General features: G+C 40.3%; 2 protein-coding genes across 8 annotated transcripts in view; both read right to left on the reverse strand.

Moving 5' to 3' along the window:
* Nucleotides 1-1,647: 1,647 nt before the first annotated feature.
* si:dkey-94l16.4 (transcription factor 20) lies at nucleotides 1,648-11,099 on the reverse strand. The gene is made up of 6 exons (XM_036572916.1): nucleotides 10,893-11,099; nucleotides 6,495-9,115; nucleotides 5,300-5,393; nucleotides 4,689-4,738; nucleotides 2,883-2,954; nucleotides 1,648-2,777 (listed from the first exon to the last, which is right to left on the reverse strand). The coding sequence occupies exons 2-5, from the start codon at nucleotides 9,108-9,110 to the stop codon at nucleotides 2,907-2,909; spliced, it is 2,808 nt and encodes a 935-aa protein (XP_036428809.1). The 5' UTR covers nucleotides 9,111-9,115; nucleotides 10,893-11,099; the 3' UTR covers nucleotides 1,648-2,777; nucleotides 2,883-2,906.
* Nucleotides 11,100-12,752: 1,653 nt separating this feature from the next.
* LOC118809521 (myosin phosphatase Rho interacting protein) overlaps nucleotides 12,753-15,553 on the reverse strand; it is a 48,292-nt gene continuing 45,491 nt past the window's right edge. For 3 of the 7 annotated variants that reach the window (XM_036572926.1, XM_036572925.1, XM_036572918.1), the window contains one exon: nucleotides 12,753-13,732. In XM_036572926.1, coding sequence (XP_036428819.1) covers nucleotides 13,661-13,732 — 72 coding nt within the window. In that variant the 3' untranslated portion in view covers nucleotides 12,753-13,660. Of the gene's footprint in view, nucleotides 14,991-15,553 lie in introns of all 7 variants that reach the window. The other 4 variants (XM_036572920.1, XM_036572922.1, XM_036572919.1 and 1 more) reach the window with 4 other exon arrangements.

The raw sequence follows: 15,553 nt of genomic DNA on the forward strand, positions 1-15,553 counted from the left end.
AGGAGAAATATGGCACATCACATGAGCACAGTGAGACAGACGGACATCAGGAACATTTTCAACACTTTAAGGTTTCCCTTCCAAGAACAAACTGCTCGACTGCATCAGCAGCCAACTGGAACTGGCACTGTTTAAGTCAGAACTGTTGACCACACCTACAGACACTACTAAGACACAGGTTACTTTACAAAAGCACAAATGACAGAAATCCTGTCCACTCTTGATTTTCCCCAATCTAGTCAAGTAACATTCTCATAGACAAGTCTTTTAAATTTATGCCGTTAACAAAACCTACGTTTTAAACATCAACAAAAAGGTTTCATATATCCATTGATTTGTCTCAGCAAGGCCGCAACAAATGAAGAAAGGAAGGGCACTGAGGTTTCCACTGATCTTCAAAACAACTGCAGAGCTCAATCATTAAGATGCAAACAAAGTCATTCAGGGTAGTTTCATATAAAATGGTGCCACGTGGAGTTGGTTTACTATCCAAAACAACATGCGTAAAATGAAAACTAAGAACAAACATTCTAGTTTTATATTGTACAAAAAAAACGTATTTCCATTTTTTGAAAAAAAAATTATTACTATTTGAAAACGAGTTGACCTTTGCATTTTGTTTACATTTCATGATGGACGGACCAACAGGATGGTCCAAAATGACTTGAAAAAAATATTCACACTAATGTCCATTAAATAAAATTACAAAAATTTTTTCCTTCTCCTGTAAAGTTACTATTTTGGAGAGATGAAGTACTGTTTCAACAGCGACAATATGTTGATGGTAAAAGTGGTAAATCTAAAAAAAAAAAAAGTTTTCTTTAGGGACTATTTTACTTTACAACACCCTGCATGCACCTCTCCACCATGATCATATTTAAAAAGAAATACATTTTAGACCAAAACCTTCTCTCAAAGGAATCACTTGACAATATCTCAGACACCAGGCAGCGTATAGCCTTTCATTACTCTTTCATGTAATAACTTTACATGATGCACTTTCTAGAGGTGTTACAGCTTCAAATGTCTGGTTCCTATCACCACCACCGTGAACAATTCTGACAAGTTTCTCTAAAACGGAGCATTCCACAACAAACCACTCTGAATGACTGTTTACGCCTTAATCATTTCATAATGCAGATGTGTGGAATTCCGCTTTAACATACTAAAAACGTAGTTGTATAGTTAAACTGAACACAGAAACACTACTACACATTATAAGGCAGTGTTTCAGATGCATTGTCAGTGTTAAAGCAGATAGATACAGAATGAAAAGCATTACTGTCCTAAAAATAAATGTGCCAAATAGGGTACTTTGTAGTGATACCATAGAAGAACCACTTGCAAATAATTTGAAAGGTTCTTTAGAGAAACAAAAGTGGTTCTTCTACAGAACTGCTCCTCAGAGCCCTTTTGGCACATTTAATTATAACAGTGTACATGTGAATGACAGGACTGTTGAACAAAGAAAAAGTGCTCTTTATACAATTTATGACTGGTATTATTTTAGTTGCTTAACCTCCATAATACATAAATGTTCTACATGGTACTGAGAATCTGATATGTACCTTCTGACAGTACACAGCAAGGTTAATAAGTGAGACATTCTGCATAGTACCAAAAATGACTATACTACTATGACTGCTGTTGAAGCATTGTCCAGTTTTATTCATAGGAGTGCTGGGATTGAGTACTTTGGGGTGAACAGAATTCAAGACAAACATTACGGCTTCCATGAAGAATAAATGCTTTGATATAGGAGACGCCTTCCAAAGTGCTTTTGGCTACCCCCCCCTCATTTCAGAGTTTTGGGAAGAACAATATTCACAAATTAATTTACAATTAATATACAAGAAAGGCTACGAGAATGACCTGTACAAACGCCATTACGCAAACAAATGCTGATGTACAGAGCTCTAGCTTCTATCCCGACTCCCGAAACTGAAAATGGTCCACACAGACGGTATAAATCAGCGAAACTCCTCTTGAAGAGGGCCCGCCCTTCGTCCAGTTAATATACAGGGCAACCGGCAGCCGCGCTGACATGCGGAAAATGAAGTACCGACGTATAGAGTGTCATGTTGACTATTAATCTACTGAATGTGATTTCCTGTGTTTAATCAAAGAGACATCTTGCAAAGCCTATTACAAATTCCATTAAGCAAAGAGCTGAGTCTTCAGAAATCATTTACTTTTTAAATTAATAAGTACACAGATGACTCACAGTTCTGAGAACTGAAAGTCTTAGGATTTAATTTACCCCAAATATAATAAATAAGTTCAGGACAATTACACTACAAAATACATGTAATCCAAATAACGTTAGTTCACTGGCTTTGTGCTGTGGTTTAGGTTTAGCAGATTTGTCTTATGCTTTGTTTGAGCCCTATAAATGTGCAATTTATTCTGATGCTTTACACTGTAACCCATTTATTACTTTCAGAGCAATTTTGTCCAGAGTCAGACTAACTAGTTCTGGGTAAATCCCGCTGCCAATGGTGTTTCTCCATTGAAAAATGCTTTTAGTCCAAGGCTAGCCTTCATCTGTGGCTGGATAAAGAGCCCTTGACCTTGCAAGAACTGTAGTGATGTTTCTGAACTCTTGGTTGGTGTGGTGAAAGTGAAATTAGCGACAGTGCAACAGCAGGAGAAAGCATTAAGGTATATGGGTGTCTACGTTCCAGAGAGGCTTTTCTGTTCGTTTAAAGTTGTCCATAACCTTCAAGCGTGGCGGATTCATGGCAGCGCATTCCCCAGCAGCAGAGATGATTCTAGTTCTGTGGAGAGTAAGAGGTGGGAAAACATTATTCTCCTCAGAAAAAAAAATACGCTTTTGTTTTCTAAATAATTTCAATAAAAGATCATATGTTGGAAGCAGGAACCTTGCAAAGAACCATCTTCCTCGGTCACCTACTGTTCTGTTCATTATTGGATACACCTTTGATGGATTTGTTCTGGTGTAGAAAGAAAAAACAAACAAAGCTGAAGGTGCTGTGTGCAAAGGACAAAACTGCAAAGAAGGTCACAACCTGCTCTACATTGATGTGAAAATCATCAAGACTCACTGGCTTTCAGTTTAAGATTAAAGTAAATGTGTGATACAGTACAAACTTGCACTCACTAGCCACTGTATTAGGAACACCAGCCCAATCGTGCAATTATATAAATCAGTCAATCATGTGGCAGCAGGTAAACAGAAAAACATCTCTGGACACAGAATGCATTGAACTTTAAGGCAGATGGGCTACAACAGCAGCTGAGTTCCAATGAGTTCCACTGCTGTCAGCCAAGAACAGGGACCTGAGGCTACACTGAGCACAGGCTCGCCAAAACTGAACAGCCTCCTGATCTGATGAATCTTAATTTCTGCTATGACATGCAGATACTAGAGTAAATGTACAATCATTGTGAATGAGAATAAAGAGAATGAGAGCAAACTATAGATGACAGTCCAAATCATGTATAGTTTATTCTCATTCACAATAGACTGTAATAGCAGGGTGCAACCTGGGGGAGGCGCTGCTGCTCTAATGCAGAGCTGCCTCTGCTGTACTACCAGAGATTGACTAAGGTAACATTCAGCTAATCATATCAGACCCCATACATTGTAAGCCAAAACTGTAAGCCAATCCTATCAGACCTGGGAGAGGGGCTCTGGTTATATCTGTAACCGAGCTGAAGACAGGATTTTTTGCTAAAAGCACCAGAATGAAACTGCTGTAGCATTTAAGCAGAAAATTCAAATAACAAGCTGACTTCAGCTTAGTGTGAAAAAGTAATCATAACAGTTCTATATCCCTCAGTTTCACAACCTGTAGATGGAAATTAAGAGGCAGCAGCTCTGTCGAAGGCCAATCAGATGAGAACTTTTTTTTGTTCTTGTATATCGAAGTTTAACAAAATGAATGTATTACTAAACACAGGAAGGGAAAATAAGAAAGAAGCTGAAGGAGACTGAAAGAACTGAAGGAGCAGATTTGATGGAGGTTAGTGACCAAGAAGAAAGCGAGGGAGAGTTGTTTAAGCTTTCAGTTAAAATTAATACTGAATTTAATTTAACTAAGAAAATATTTGTCCCAATGAGCATGACATTGTTACGTAGCTTATTAAACATGCCTACAGAGCAAAATCAGACTGAACTGATCTATAATCTGTGTTTGATAATAATGAATTTTAATAATAATGATTTTAATATTTAATATATAGTATAACAAACTACAAAGAGACTGATCTACTGTGTGCCAGTTTGACCAAATAACTATTGTTTGATATACTTTAAAGTTTCTGGCTGTTGCTACTCTAAAAGTGTATTATAAACATTTTGAGATGATTATTTTTTTTTTCTTTTGGGACAGTGCCCCCTGACTTCCCCAGTACCCCTGGGTGCAATCTTGTCAACAAAGACCATAATCTCTAAGTAATGTTTCCAACACCTTATTGAGCCCATGCCACAAGGAACTCTGGCTGTTCTGAGGAAAAAGGGGTGTCTTACCCAGTATTAGAATTCAAATGGTGTTTCTAATAAAGTGGCCATTGAGCTTACACCAGAAATAGGTAGGGAAAGGATAAAATGTTCTGTTTTTATTTTACTTTATTCAGACATCCGACATTCACGCTCAGTGACTTCTATGAAGGATCATTATTTAAATGCATGCTGATTTCCCTCTGCAAATAAAAAGAAGCCCTACCTTGTGCTTTTTGCACTTCATTGAGAAGTTTTCCTCATTTAGCACACAGCCTGCAAAGAGAAAAGGTGAACACTGATTAAATATTCCAGCAGAATAAAACACAAGTTTAAAAACTTCAAAGCAGAGTGTGGGGCCTGACAAGCATTTAAAACTGTAACCAGCAATTCTGTTTACAGCAAAACACTGCTGGAAGAAGAACATCTTGTTGCTACTGCATTTAAGACAAAACTCCAAGCTGTAATCAAGGTCAATTTCCCAGAATTACAGATGCACTCTGAACCGCAGTTAATGCACTCAGAACAAGCTTCAATTGGTCAAAACCAATTTCATAAAGTTTATATTATTCTCTACATGCTCAAACACATTCCCTTCCAATTTCAACAACACCCTTTTTAAAAGATTCTTGCTTCTGCCTACTCTCAAGCTTGGACAAGTTTGCTTAGTAAATGTAGCCAAAAGAGCAGCTGTTAACAGGCCGTGAGGCAGCAACACAGCCATCTCATGAGGCAATGCATTATTAGACTTATTATGTTTTGCATGTCTTTAAGAGGGGCCAGTTACACAGTGCGCAGAACAGAGTATGGAAAAATGCTCAATCAAAAAGCACTCACCTGACTGCATTGCACATTTGTAGTGATACTTGTTAGGGCAGCCTTTGAAAAAGCATCCCAAAGTAGCTCCTGTTTTCTGACAAGAGGAACAAATCTGGAAAAGAAATAAGTAAAGGTATGGTAAGCAGTGTCTAGTTTAGTCATTAAAATGTGTGAAATAAATCTACACATTTTTACCCTTATCTCATATGTAGTCAATCAAGATATCGTTGCTGTCGTAACAAAACCTCGTATCTCCATTTTTTGTCGTTTTTTTAGTTTTTGGCATACTTTGAAAATGCCTGATGTCCTTTAGATTATATGTACATTTTATGATGAATGGACCAAAGGAAATGGCCCAAAATTACTTGGAAAAAGTCTGGCTCCACTGACTTACACTAAAAGTAAAGTATGTTTTTTTCCTTCTCCTGTAAAATTACTATTTTGGAGATACAAGGTTTTGTTCCAACAACAGCGATATGTTTCAAATTTGCTTGTTTAGTTTTGCACTGGAGTAGAGGTGTATGTAAAATTTAGGCTTCAAGATGATTGCTCCCACAACTTCTACAAGTCTGTTTGAGATTGCTTAACAAGTCAATGTGGGTTACATTGAGTGTGCAATATTTTAGGCATGCAGTTTGTATGATGTTTAATTGGGTAGTATGTGCTTCCATTATTCAGAAAGCCCATCGCAGTAATTACCTAAACACCTAATAGCAATTGCCACAGCGGTTAGCTTCCACAATCGGGAGTGTTTGGTAAGTTTTCATACACTGGGTTGAGATAAATGCATGCAAAGAATACATGCGAGGGTCTTGGGTCTACCCACTACTGACGCCTGGTACCACAAGTGCTGTGAGCAGTGGTGAGCAGTATTTGTTTATTTGAGCTCAAGCTGTTTCTGTCAACAGCTGGGCACTAATAAATACTGACAGCTAGGAAAAAAATAGCTTATCAGGTTCACAAGCTAATTTGGGAACTTGTCCTGCAATAGTTGCATAAACTGTAGGGAAAAAAGGACATTGTTAATCGCAATTACTTATGCCATTTATGCCAGTTGATGGTGAACTTGTTAGCTACATTAGCCTTGTAAGCCCTGTGCAAAACAAATGGGGCAAACATGTCTTGGCTGTTTGGGGTAAAAGGAAAGAAAAACAGACTTTTCACTTAACTGTTTAAACTAACCACACTGCTAGCTGTAAAGCTAAAAACTTACCGTCTCCTTCGCCATCTTAACAGCTTTCTCAAGCCCATAGAGCTTTCCTCTCACAAGAAAGACACCTGCTGACCATATGCCACAGTCCTCGTGGAGCCAGTACTCACTGGCTTCTAGTGGCACTATGGGGGGGCTGTACCAGTCCGTTACAGTGTCCATCCGGGATCTCTTAGGTGCAAGGCTACAAGACAGGTCACCCTCACTGGACCACCCCTGATAGGTCCCCAGAGCAGCAGCCTCACGTACCTTGCGATGATTCTTACGGTGAGTCCAGCTAGGCGGTGAGAGAGCTGCATGTGTGTTACCATTGGCAACATGAGAGGAGTCTGTGTCACTGGAATCTTCCTCTCTCAGTTCCTGTGAATTAGTCGCCGTTTTTGACACTGGCCTGAAACCCTCAGGATAGTATGGCCCATGCAAGTCCCCCAGGTCCATAGCATTGGCAGAACCTCCACAAAGGCAACAGACCAGAGCACCCCGCTGAACTGCCTCCATGGAGACACGGCCATACTGGAGACAAGGTGTTGCAGGTACTGCCCCAGAAGAAAACTTGGAGGGTACCTGCTGCTTTCCCCTGTTCAGCCTTTCACTCTCCTCAGGGTAGTTGACGACCGTGCACGAGGGATACATCTTCAGTTCCACACGGACGAAAGGTGAGAAGGTCTCGTCTCGCTTTTCCCTTCTATCATCTTTATAGTTTGTGTACTTGAGCTTTATCTCTGGCTCCTGGGGAGAGAAAATCAAATTCTGGCCATGTTTATGCTTCTTTCTTTTTCTTTTGGGAGCATGAACTTTCTTTGCTCTTGGCGAACCTTTGCTACTCATAACTAACGTCTGCCGCTTCGAAGGACTTTTTGCACAGAGCTGCTGCGTAGGCAGTGCAGTCTGATTTCTTACCTTTACCCGGGACTTGTTTGAAACTTTATGCCGTTTCTTTGATTTCTTGCCATATTTTATTGGTTTGTGTAATGTCTCTGGGGATGTGTGGTCAGGTGAATGTTTCAAAACACTTGCAGAACATGAGGTAGACAATTTGCTTTCAGAACTGTTCAAATCAGTGACACCTGTTTCTTCTTCCTTCTCCTGTAATTCTGCTGGCTTTTCATTAGGTTTGGTCACCGCCTCCTCAGCACACGCTTCCTCCCGAACATCTTGGCTGCTGTTGTCAAATGACATATCTTGCTCAGAGCCCAGATCAGCACTCTCATCTGCCTGAGCGTTTGCACACTGTGATTTTTTTGTGGAAGAGACATGATTGGATTTGTACCTGATGGGGCAAATATTCTGAACAATGGCCTCTAACCTCTTACCTCTTCTAGTTCTTGGGGGAAGCTTTTTTCTTACAATGGTTTCCTTTTTGGCAAATAAACCACCGCTCACATGCAAAGTCCTATTTGTTAGAGTATGCTTTGCTGCCCTCTCCTCTTCTACCCCAGATAAATTACTACTCTGCTCTGTCTGTTCTGGTTTGCATGTGTCAACAGTATTCCCTGTTAGTTGATTGCTAATGCTGGTATCGAATCCTATTGCAACATCAGTTACAGATGATAAATCTGTCTCTTCCACACTCTTAGTTGGATCAGATTCTCCCTGACCTGTTTCATCTTGCCTAGTGTTATTTGTTTCAATAAATGAATTTACCTCCTCGCTTACAGTCTGTGGCAAAATGAAAACATCCTTTACCTCATCCAGTGAGGCAACAGGGGGTGACACTGAATCCTCCAGTGTACTAATAAAGTCTTGGTTTAATGAAACGGCAAGGCTTGCAGGTGCCTGGTTGTTTTGTACAAGAACCGGTTCCTCCGATCTGGAGATAAGGAACAGAACCTCAGGGTTACCGTTCCTTTGCTGATCCTCAGAGTTTGCAATGTGTCCAGCAGGGAAGCTCCCATCAAAGGCTCCTGTGTCCCACAAGCCAGTGACACCACCATTCTGCATTTGCTCCAGGCTGAGAGGAATCTTGCATTCATTGGGGTTGCTCTGCTGTAAAGATTTGAGTGTTTCCAAAGCAAGGCTTTCAACATCCTGTATGCCACTGATTTCATGAGCTTGCTGAAGATAACAGAGCCCTGCAACATTCTCAACAACCTGCGCTGGTGTGACAAACTCAAATGAGTTGGCACAGGCTGCTAACCCAACTGGTACAGAGACCTGTTGCAGACAATGCTGGTCCATCTCCACACAGAGTGGAGCTCCACCCGTGTCAGTGACCAACTGGCCCCCATCGTACGCAGCAGGGTGCAAAGAGAACGTCTTGCTTAACGGAACCCCATAAAACGGGGAATGCTCCGAGAGAGAGTTGTGGGTAGTAAAGACATGAGACTTGCTCACATAAGAGAGTGTGACGGTTGTGTTGGAAAATGCATTGTCTGGTTGGATCTGGTCAATGGGCTGAGGTGGGGGGTTGGAGTCGTCCACTGGGAGCACCATCCCATTGCTGGTCCCAGAACTCACATACCAGCTTGGTGGCTGGACAACATGCAAGGCCTCTATGGAGTTGGCTTTCAACAGACACTCTTCACTATTCCTCGTCAGGTTAAAAACACTGGGCAGGCTGCAGGCGGAAGAGAGTTCCTGAGGCTGTAAACCATCTGAGGTGCCAGGGGGCTGTTCCATAGCAGCTGCAAGTGTGAAAACATGGGGTTAGAACTCAATGTTTCCATCAAACACAATTAATTATATCAGTTAACAGCAGTCATTCAAAAACAGCAGTAGTAACACATGGACAGCTAACCAACCTGGCAGTCACTCAGAATAATTTGGTGGAGCCCAGCCCATTTCCACCATCACTTCTGAAAGGTCAGGACATACAGTCATGGGCTTTCAGTAAGGACTGAGTGCTATCAACATTCCTCACTCTTGGCAAACAGAATACAAGCTTTTTGATCATGTTTATGACATTTATTGACTTCTTTCCTTTAAAAAATACTAAACTATGATTAAATCCTGGTACCCTGGTGAAAAAAGAGTTTAAGCTCATAGGCCACTTTAGCTGCTAGGCCAGTTTTGCTGGTTGACCAGGACAGGCTATGTTTATATTTGATGGTTAAGTTCAAGGGTTACAAATGGTATCCGGAAATGGCCGGTGTGGCTGCAGAACCCCACCTGATTCCACTTGTTCAACCAGGTGGTCTCAGCCTTCATACAACTAATTAGTTATATGAAGTGTGCTTCTGCCTCACTGGAAAGAAAACCTATACCATAGTATAGGGTATGTTTCCTCCTAGTCAAGCGAGTCAACAACCACTTTTACCATCTCAGACTAGCAGGATGACCCTCAAAGGCCATCTGAAATCATCTACTAACATTTTTTTCAGCAGGGATAACTCTAACAAGGAGGAAACAACAGCTAACGTCACCACATCTTTAACTAACATTACAACAGCTCACTCCGTCAATGTACTTGGCAGTGCGGTATGTAATTGTAGTTGTTTAATATTCTCTAATTCGGTTTAGTGTCAGATTTGATCCAAAACAAGCGACAACGAAAAAGTAAAAGTCTTTATTCGCTAAAGTCCAGCTTACACACATTCGTGAGTAAATTTGACGAGGATCGCTGGCTAATAACGCTACCCAGTAGAAGTTTCAGTGTTCAAACTGAGCGAGGAGACAGAGTAGCACTGGCCACAAAGCCCTAGTCCTTCTGGACCCAGCTAACCAGCTGGACACAGTGGACCTGGCACTAACGTCTACTGCCCTGCCAGCACACAGTGCCTTACTAGCTGCCCTGTTATCTGCGGTTTGAGTGCTATCGACAGCAGAAGCATCACTTGTCAGACAGCGTATTTTCACTTGTCACTTATTAATGTCTCTCTGTCGACCCTGCGGGTCAGCACAGGCTACTGTCACACCGTCAAAACTTCGAGGTCAGAAAGCCACTCGGGAACGTTAGCCCTATTTAACAGACTAACGCTAGTTAGCTAGCTAGCTAGTTAACTCGTTATCGGTCCCGAACAGCTTGGTTCACAACGTTATTTGTCTCAAGCTACTAAGCCTTTTTACAGGTACTTATAAAGCTTGCACTGGTTAATGACTTGCTAGGCTGTTACTCAACAACGCGTTGTTTTGCTAGCAGCTTGCTAACTTAGCCATGTAACGTTATGCTAGTTTAGCTTTGAGCACGTTAGCATGACTGTAGGCTTACATTAAGATAACGAGCAAATACTGTGACTTTCTCAGCTTACACTAGCGATTCAGAAACCTACTAACATTACAGTCAGCCGAAATAAATGCGGTGACTAGCTACCCAGCTAAGTTAGTTACCTAAGAGTCATAATAACGTCAGTAGCTGCTCTGAACAAGACCGTCATAGCACATTGTGCTAGCTCAGGCGAACGCAGCCAGCTGCAGCTGAACTAGCCATACAGCTAAAACAAAGAGGAGTGCAATAAAACTTACCCGAGAAGAGAAGTGGGGTTAATATTCAGAATTAGGAAACCAGTCCAAACCCATTCCGACACCAGCTAAAGTTTAAAACCGCAAGGACGTTTTTAATAATGTAACGTCACTGAGTTTCGAAAACGCGACCCATAAGTACGAGACTCTCATACTTTGAAGTCCTCTCTCCATGGTAAAGCTAACTAGCTCTGTCCAAGCTCTGCTAATATTCATAGTTGTCAGTGATGAGGCCATTAAGGAGAATTATGGGAGATGTAGTGCATTACCCTCCGTACACATGAATTGGGGGTAAATGTTGAATTAAATTCAATGTTTTAATTCGAAGGTTACATTTAATTTTGTGATTATCGACAAATGCAGCGTCAGTAAATGGGCGCAAACTGAAACACATTTATCTGACTTTGTTTTAACGTCTATTCAGCTGCACGTGAAATGACACGGTGGAGGCCACGTCCAGATCCACGAGTGAGTTCTGAACAGCTTCTGAACATGCCAATGTTTTAAAGGGGCATTACACCAATTTTTCAAAGTTTCTGAACAATTCACTCCTTGATCTGTAAAGTCAATCAGAATGGTTTGATTTTAACTGGGTCCTTGTAGAGAAACTTAGACATTTTTTTTTTTTGTGTTTTTATAGTGGTGTTGATAGGAACCAGGGGTCAACACAATTATAGCCATTTCATTTACAATCCAAAACCACCAGAACCTGCGTGTCTTCTGAGTTCTTGTATGTAATGATGATGGTAAAATAGTGGTAAATCAGAAAAAAAAGGTTTTCTTTGGGGACCCTGCATGTACCCCTCTACCATAAATGGATAAAAATTCATTTTAAGACAAAACCTTATCAGAAAACCATTATAAATAGTGCTGCTGGAGTTTTTAAACATGTCAGTGTCACTGCTGGACTAATAGCGTCCTGTAACCACTGATGAAGGACTAGAGGATGACCAACACAAACTGTGCAGCAAAAGATGATCTACTGTCTCTGACTTTACATCTACATGGTTGACCAGCAAGGTAGGATATCAGAGTGGACAGTGAGTGGACACTGTGTTTAAAAACTCCAGCAGGACTGCTGAGTCTGATCCACTCGCACTAGCGCAACACACACTAACATGCCGCCACCACCACGTCAGTGTCACTGCAGTGCTGAGAATGATCCCCCGCCCAAATAATACCTGTCATGTGGGGGTCCTGACCATTGAAAAACAGGGTGAAAGTGGCCAAAGAAAGTATGCAGAGAACCTAATTGTAGAACTACACCTATATAGTGAGTGGAGCTGATAAAATGGACAACGAGTGCAGAAACTAGGAGATGCTTTAATATCATGGCTGATGGTGCATACAGAGGATGTTTTAAATGCATTGTACGCAATTAATACCATTCTGTTTGAGACATAACAATTCTTATTAAGTGGGTAACTAATGTGTTATACTTCATCGTTACAGGAAAAGGTTACTTAACACATTACACCCATCACTGCAAATAATGTGAGAAAAAAGTAAAAATTATGGCCCTGATCACTGAGTGAAAAAGCCTTTATAATACTATGGCTATAGACAAAAAATCTCTCAACACGTTTCAGCTCGAGTCTTCATGAGGGAGAGTCACTCTGTTGAGGGAGAGTGACTCTCCCTGATGGAAGGATCAAGCCGAAACGTGTCGAGAGATTTTGTCTATAGCTATGTTATAAAGGCTTTTTTCACTCAATGAATAGTGCCAGGGATTTTCACTAATACGTTTTTGAACCCCTGTCCACAGAGCACCTTCAATATTATGTTTATTTCCCTACCAGCAAAACTATCTGTGTTTATATTTTAATGTGTTTGTGGTCAAAACAGAAAGCTGAATAGGCAACATACAGGGTGCAAAAATATTTATTGCTAATAAACCTGTTGTCAGTTGGTGTACATTTGTGGTATATTTACAATAACAATGTATAGAGGAATGCAGTTGTTAGCCAAAAAAAGACATTTAAATAAATACAAGGAACTGCCATTGAACAACACTACAGACATTATCAGCTTGAAGAGACAAGAAAAAAAATAACAAAATAATAATAAAAAAAAAACAAACAAACAAATGAAAAAACTAAACAACCTTGACCTCCCAATCAGTGGACTGACCATAATGATTACATAAAGGAAACCCTATATAAATTTGTATATATAATTTTACACTAGCAAAAGCCCTCCAGATACAAACTCCAATGCTTTAACTGGTTGTTGTCTCAAAATGGTCCTATACTTAAACATTCAGTAATCACCATGTACAAGTACACTTCTGGGTATTAAACTGAGTCAAATTTGCCCAATTTCACATTGTCCATCTGTCCAATTGCGTTATAATAATAATAAGCTGGAGGGAATGTGAATACCACATCTAGCGTAATAACGAAGTCTGCAGGTATGATTGTTTCTACTCTTTATTAAGTAAGTATAATTGGAGTCATTACATATTTATTTATCCTTTGGCTATTCACACATACTAAAGAGTTAAAACAGTAGCTTACACGGTCAGTTTTAGTGTACGCATTATAGATGCTTCATTAAAAACAAAATATTTACATTAAGACATGGTAATAAAAAAATGTCACAGTAACTGAAGTGCACAGAATGCAGACTACAGACATAAAATTCAAAACTTCATACCATGTTTAATATATGCCGTGTGCGGTGACCAGTGTGTTTCTAAGTGATTAAATTGCTGGGCTAAAATATTGTGGGCCTCTTTATAACATGCAGCAAGTCAGGATGACACATCAATGTCAGAACTCCTTAGTGTCCTTGTTGTCAAACAAGTGGAGTCTTTGCTCTGCTGTCAAGCCTTCCTTGAGACTCTGAGAAGAGAACAAAGACAGAGAGGGAAAGGTCATTGCTGTGGACCACTGCGGATACTTCAACAGTGAACCGTTATCTGAATGATCTTAGTGACATGCTGATAGCGAGCGTTCTCTTATGACTAGACAAGAGAAAGCCCACACATTCGTGCATGCGCGTGAACTTTCACTTCCCGGTTAGAAGTTACTTCAGGACATGCAGATCCCTTTTGTTTACTTGATCTTTGCTTCAGAAGAACTGGAGAAAAGGTGTTTCCAAATCCAGTAAACTCAAGTTTGTTTGGAAGAGGAAGGATATGAATGGCCATTGGGAAATAAACATGCTTTATTCCAGGGTTGTTAAAACCTGCTCCTGGGGCCGCACCTTCCTGCAAACGTTAGTTCCAGTCCCACTATTACACTTGATCGAAATAAATACTTGTATCAGGCAGGACTCAGGAAAAAAAACCCCCACAAAACAAACAAAAGATCTGGAGTTTGGACGCAAGACATTAATAATAAGCTAGTGGGCGACATGGACTAAATATTATTAACTGTGAAAAGCAATTCCGAATGTGTCTGCTCAGGAACAGTTAAGAATGATTACATTTTGGATGTAGTTTTGTTTGTCTAACTGGTTCAGAGCATTGGTGCTAGGTATGTCTGATTAGGGCTGGAACTAAATTCTGCAGCAGGCTGATCTTCAGGCCTGAGTTGGTCTCTCTGATTTACACGAATCTAAATTTAAAAGAACAGGATCACCGATACTTCCTTTTTGAAATGTGAATGATTTGAAAACCCTCTGGCACAGGAAAGTGCAAAGCTGATCTATTAAATATATTTATAAGTATAATACACTTTGTGAGTAGGGGTGAGTATGGAGTTGGTTGCAGATGTGAGGGGATGACATCAGTGGCTCTCCTCAGTGCACATGATGGGACAGTATAACAAGTGCATGCAGAGACCCCCAAAACACATGTAATCTCCACAGGTGACTGTCTGCCTATTACTTCATTAAGCCTTATCTGATGTGTCCAAGTGTCCTCTGCAGAAAGCTGGAGTCTTCTGATGTGCCCTGTCCTGTCTATTCCCAAGCCATTCACCTAAAATTAGCAGTCAACAGGTCTTCACCTTTAAGTCTTTAGCTGTCCCAGGGCATGTCACGACTCACAGACTGAGGGAAAGGGGGGGAGACACACACAAACACAAACAGCCACACCACTGTGTGTTAAAGGAGGATCAAAAGCACACTTCTCACCATTACTTACCAGGCTTTCTCCTGTAGGGAGTAAAATATATGAAAAACCTGAAGCAACATCAATCACCCAGACTACATTACTAAAACAGAATTTTACACGCAGTAAGGCACAGGGATATTGAATTAACTGACAACTAACAAAGTTCAAGATCATCATTACCCAGTGATGAACCTGATACTTAGCTATAAAAATAAATACAATTAAAATATAAAAATAAAAAATCACAGCAGGCGAACACAGCTACGACTTTGCACGTCGCCCTACAGTTGACAGACTGAAGTCAAATTAAATGTCAAAATGATATAAAAAAGGGGCTAACACAGAGGGAATAGCCCCCTACAAGTTCATCTGTTTGGCTCTAGTCTGACCGTTGAATAGGGTTGGGAGGGTTACTGTAAAAATTTATTCCATTATAGATTACTGATTACATGTTGAAAAATGTAACTGTAACCTAATCCAAAAGATTACTATGTTCATGTAATCTGATTACCTTCCCTCACTTTTGGTTACTTGTCTTTAATTGAAGATGTGTAATGAAATAAAGAGAAAAATAATTTCAACAAGACTTTTTAACAAGAATTTA

Source organism: Colossoma macropomum, unplaced genomic scaffold (genome assembly GCF_904425465.1).
Source record: "Colossoma macropomum unplaced genomic scaffold, Colossoma_macropomum, whole genome shotgun sequence".
NCBI lineage: Eukaryota > Metazoa > Chordata > Actinopteri > Characiformes > Serrasalmidae > Colossoma > Colossoma macropomum.